Below are 3,906 nucleotides of genomic sequence, written 5' to 3'. Positions count from 1 at the left end.
CGTCAATGGGGAGCCCCAACCTTAGGTGCGTCATTATTTTATTTCGTCATTTAAGTTTTGTTACCTTTGCTGTTGTAGTTGCTAACTCTTTTACTCCTTGTTTTCCACAGTTAAGAGACAACCCAAGCTTAAGAGTAGGTACAAAGATCGGGTGGAGAAAGCACTCGCGTATGCAAAGACGATTGAAGATTGGGACGACTTGGTGGACCCGAGGACTCTCCCTCTTTACTGTTTTGGCCCAGAGCCTTCTACCCTTGTCCTGCGTAACCTTGACGTTGAGGAGAAAAAGAAACAAAAGAGTAAGTTTGTCAGTGTTGACTCTTGCACAAACTTGATTTTAATTATCTCTTCTTTTTTTTTTTTTGATGAGTGCCTTCATTCTTGCAGAAATGACAACCAAGTTCGACAAGGATTTGTACGCAAAAATGAGGTCAAAGAAGGATGAGCCGCTGTCCAATCTTGGGAAGAAGACGGTACGTGTCACTAGGAAGGGCCCCTCCATCAATCCAACTATCTTCGGTACTCCTGTTGTTTCAGGTACTGAAACAACATGGACAACATCTCCTGCTACCTTGGTTGAGGAGATCCCCACTCCTATTTCCAAAAGGCCGCAATTACCTAACAAAGGGAAGGAGAAGGCGGATTCTCGCTCGTCCTTCATCTGGGATGATGAGAAGCTGGCGGTGGAGAGGGCACATGGGGTTGTCACTACCGCGGACCTAAAGGTCTTCTCCGGCGTGCCTTTTAATGTGGTTGCAACTTGTTGTGTCCATAAACTTCTTCAAGTAAAGAGCTCGTGCAACTTTTTAGTTTCATTCTTCTTCCCTTTCGTTGCATAAACAACCTTAATTTTCTTTTCAAGTGCTAGGAGAGAGCCTTCATATAACCTCTGAATACCTTACCCAGGAGGCCAAGGCGGCGTCTATGGTATTTAGGATGGAGGCTTTAGAGTTGGAAAATTCTACACTGAAGAAGAAGCTTATCGAGTCTATGGACGAGTCTACTACTTTAAAGGAGAAAGTCAAGACCGTGCGTGACGACCTTAAAGCTGAGCGTCAATTGGTCCTGGAGAAGGACGAACAACTTCTAGGTGCCAAGGAGAGGATTAAAACGATTGTTGCTGATGCTGTTGAGGCTTTTCAGCAAACTGGCGAATTCAACACTGTTCTCTTCAGCTGGTATTTCAAGGGGTTTGAACTCCTAAGCAGGTACCTCGTCAAGCATCCCACTGGGGTGAATCTGGAAAGCTTAGACTTGGAGGAGGTGGATAAAGAGATGGCAGTTGACAAAGTTGCCCGTTCCTCTGCTCCAAAAGTTGATGTTCCTGAGAATGCCCCTGCTGGAGATGCTGTTGTTGATCCCTGAACCTGTCGTTTGCAGAAGAAATTCCTTTTTTTTTATTGCCCGTTATGTTTTGGGCTTATTTTGAGAACAATATCTTTGGCCTAGTGTTTATGGGCTTTTGGTTTGGAAAAACAATGATATTTGCTTGCTATTTTGGGGCTTAAGCTAATTTAACCACTGCATGCTTTCTTACCTGTGGTTTATGTTCCTATAGCCTTTTCCTTCTTCATCAATTGCATGCTCACTTACGTGCTTGTGACCTTTTTTGAGAGTTTTGGTGAGAACTGGCTACGGACTTTGATTCCATCTGAGTAGCTTGCATCTTGTGACGAGCTTGTACTTGTCTAAGTGCGATTTACACCCTTTAGGGACTTTGTTAATTTGGTCATCAGTAACTTACATCCGCCTAGACGGAATCTTATTACTTAGCCATTTTTGTGACTTAAGAACCTGTCAATCGTTTGACCCGTCAGTAACTTACATCCGCCTAGGCGGAATCTTGTTACTTGTGACTTAAGAACCTGTCAATCATTTGACCCATCAGTAACTTACATCCGTCTAGGCTGAATCTTGTTACTTGTGACTTAAGAACCTGTCAATCATTTGACCCATCAGTAACTTACATCCGTCTAGGTGGAATCTTGTTACTTGTGATTTAAGCTCTTGCCAATCGCTTGACTTCGTCAGTAACTTACATCCGTCTAGACGGAATCTTGTTACTTAGTCATTTTTGTGACTTAGGCCCTTGTCAACCGTTTGGCCTCGTCAGTAACTTACATCCGTCTAAGCGAAATCTTGTTACTTAGCCATTCTTGTGATTTAAGCTCTTGTCAATTGCTTGACTTCGTCAGTAATTTACATCCGTCTAGACGGAATCTTGTTACTTGGCCATTTTTAGTCGTCTTTTACATTATAAAACCTGCACACATTAAAACAATTGGCTGAATAATTCTTTTTATTGCTTTCAAGAATGAATACAATCGCCTATTACATCTATTGGTGGTATTTCTTCAAGTGCTCAATGTTTAATGGTCATGGGAGTTTCTGTCCGTCTAGGGTTTCCAAATGATAACTGCCTTGTCTGGAATAATGGACGAACTTGTATGGACCTTCCCATGTAGGGCCGAGCTTTCCTTGGGTGGGATCTCTAGTTACTGGGGTGACCTTGCGTAAGACAAGGTCTCCTATCTCAAGTCGTCTGAGCTTCACTCTCTTGTTGTAGTATGCAACCATCTTCCACTGGTACTTCGTCACCTTATCGGAGGCTTTGTCTCTCACTTCATCCAGACAGTCCAGGTTGACTCGTAGCTTGTCCTTGTTACTCTTCTTGTTGAATATTTCTCGCCTCATGCTGGTTATTCCTACTTCGACTGGGATGACTGCCTTGGTGCCGTAAGTGAGCCTGAAAGGGGTCTCTCCTGTTGGAGTTCTTGCTGTAGTCATGTAGGCCCACAATACATTGGGCAATTCTTCAGGCCAGGTACCCTTAGCGTCGTCCAACTTGGCCTTAATTATCCTAAGCAGTGTCTGATTCGTCACCTCTGTTTGTCTGTTTGCCTATGAGTGTCCTGGGGATGAGAACTAGTTCTTGATCCTTAAGCCTAAGCAGAAGTCCCTGAAGTTCTGACTGTCGAACTGCCACCCGTTGTCTGATATGATCGTCCGCGGGATTCCGAACCTGCAGATGATGTTCTTCCAAATGAAGTTCTGGATACTAGCCTCAGTGATGGTTGCTAGAGTTTTTGCTTCAACCCACTTTGTGAAATAATCAATTGCAACTAGTAGAAATTTGACCTGTCCTTTACCTTGGGGCAATGGGCCGACGATGTCAATCTCCTATTGTGCAAAAGGCTAAGGGTAAGATATGGTCGTCAATTTCTCCGCTAGAAGACGTTGAACGTTACCAAATCTTTGACACTTGTCGCACTTCTTGACGAGGTTCCTTGCATCTTCCTGCATTTTGGGCCAGAAATAACCCATTATGATAACTTTACTTACCAGTGATCTAGGGCCTGCGTGGTCTCCGCAACTTCCTTCGTGAACTTCCTTCAAAATATATTTAGCTTCTTCTTCATCCACACATTTCAAGTATGGCATGGAGAAACCTCTTTTGTATAGTGCCGTTCAGGATCGTGAACTTGGCTGCTCTCTTTCTGACATTCCTGGCCTCTTTAATGTCTTGAGGGAGGTGTCCCTCCTGAAGGAAGGATATGACTGGCGTCATCCAGCTACTTGTGCTCTGGATTGCAAATGTCGGGATCTCCTCGATACTGGGGTGTTTTTGGATTTCTAACATCAAGCCTGCATCTATCGTTGCTTCTTCTGATGATGCCATCTTTGCAACTTCGTCCGCTAGGACATTCTGACTTCTCGGGATCTGTACAATTTCAACTTTATTAAATTCCTGAATTAAATGCTTCGTCAGTCTGAGGTACTTCTGCATTCTTTCCTCCTTTGCTTCGTATTCTTCCTTTATCTGCCCAACCACTAGTTTCGAATCACTCTAGACTAATAGATTTTTGGCTCCAAGTGTTTTTCCAAGCCTCAATCCCTTCAGTATCC

General features: G+C 43.7%; 1 protein-coding gene across 1 annotated transcript; it reads right to left on the bottom strand.

Annotated features, from left to right (window-relative positions):
- Positions 1 to 2,376: 2,376 nt before the first annotated feature.
- On the bottom strand, positions 2,377 to 2,787 carry LOC142608659 (uncharacterized). Its single transcript, XM_075780355.1, has one exon. It carries the CDS (start codon positions 2,785 to 2,787, stop codon positions 2,377 to 2,379), a length of 411 nt encoding a protein of 136 aa, XP_075636470.1.
- Between the last annotated feature and the right edge of the window lie 1,119 nt (positions 2,788 to 3,906).

Source organism: Castanea sativa, chromosome 9 (assembly GCF_040712315.1).
Source record: "Castanea sativa cultivar Marrone di Chiusa Pesio chromosome 9, ASM4071231v1".
In the NCBI taxonomy this organism is placed as follows: domain Eukaryota; kingdom Viridiplantae; phylum Streptophyta; class Magnoliopsida; order Fagales; family Fagaceae; genus Castanea; species Castanea sativa.
This window is presented reverse-complemented; position numbering and strand designations above follow the sequence as displayed.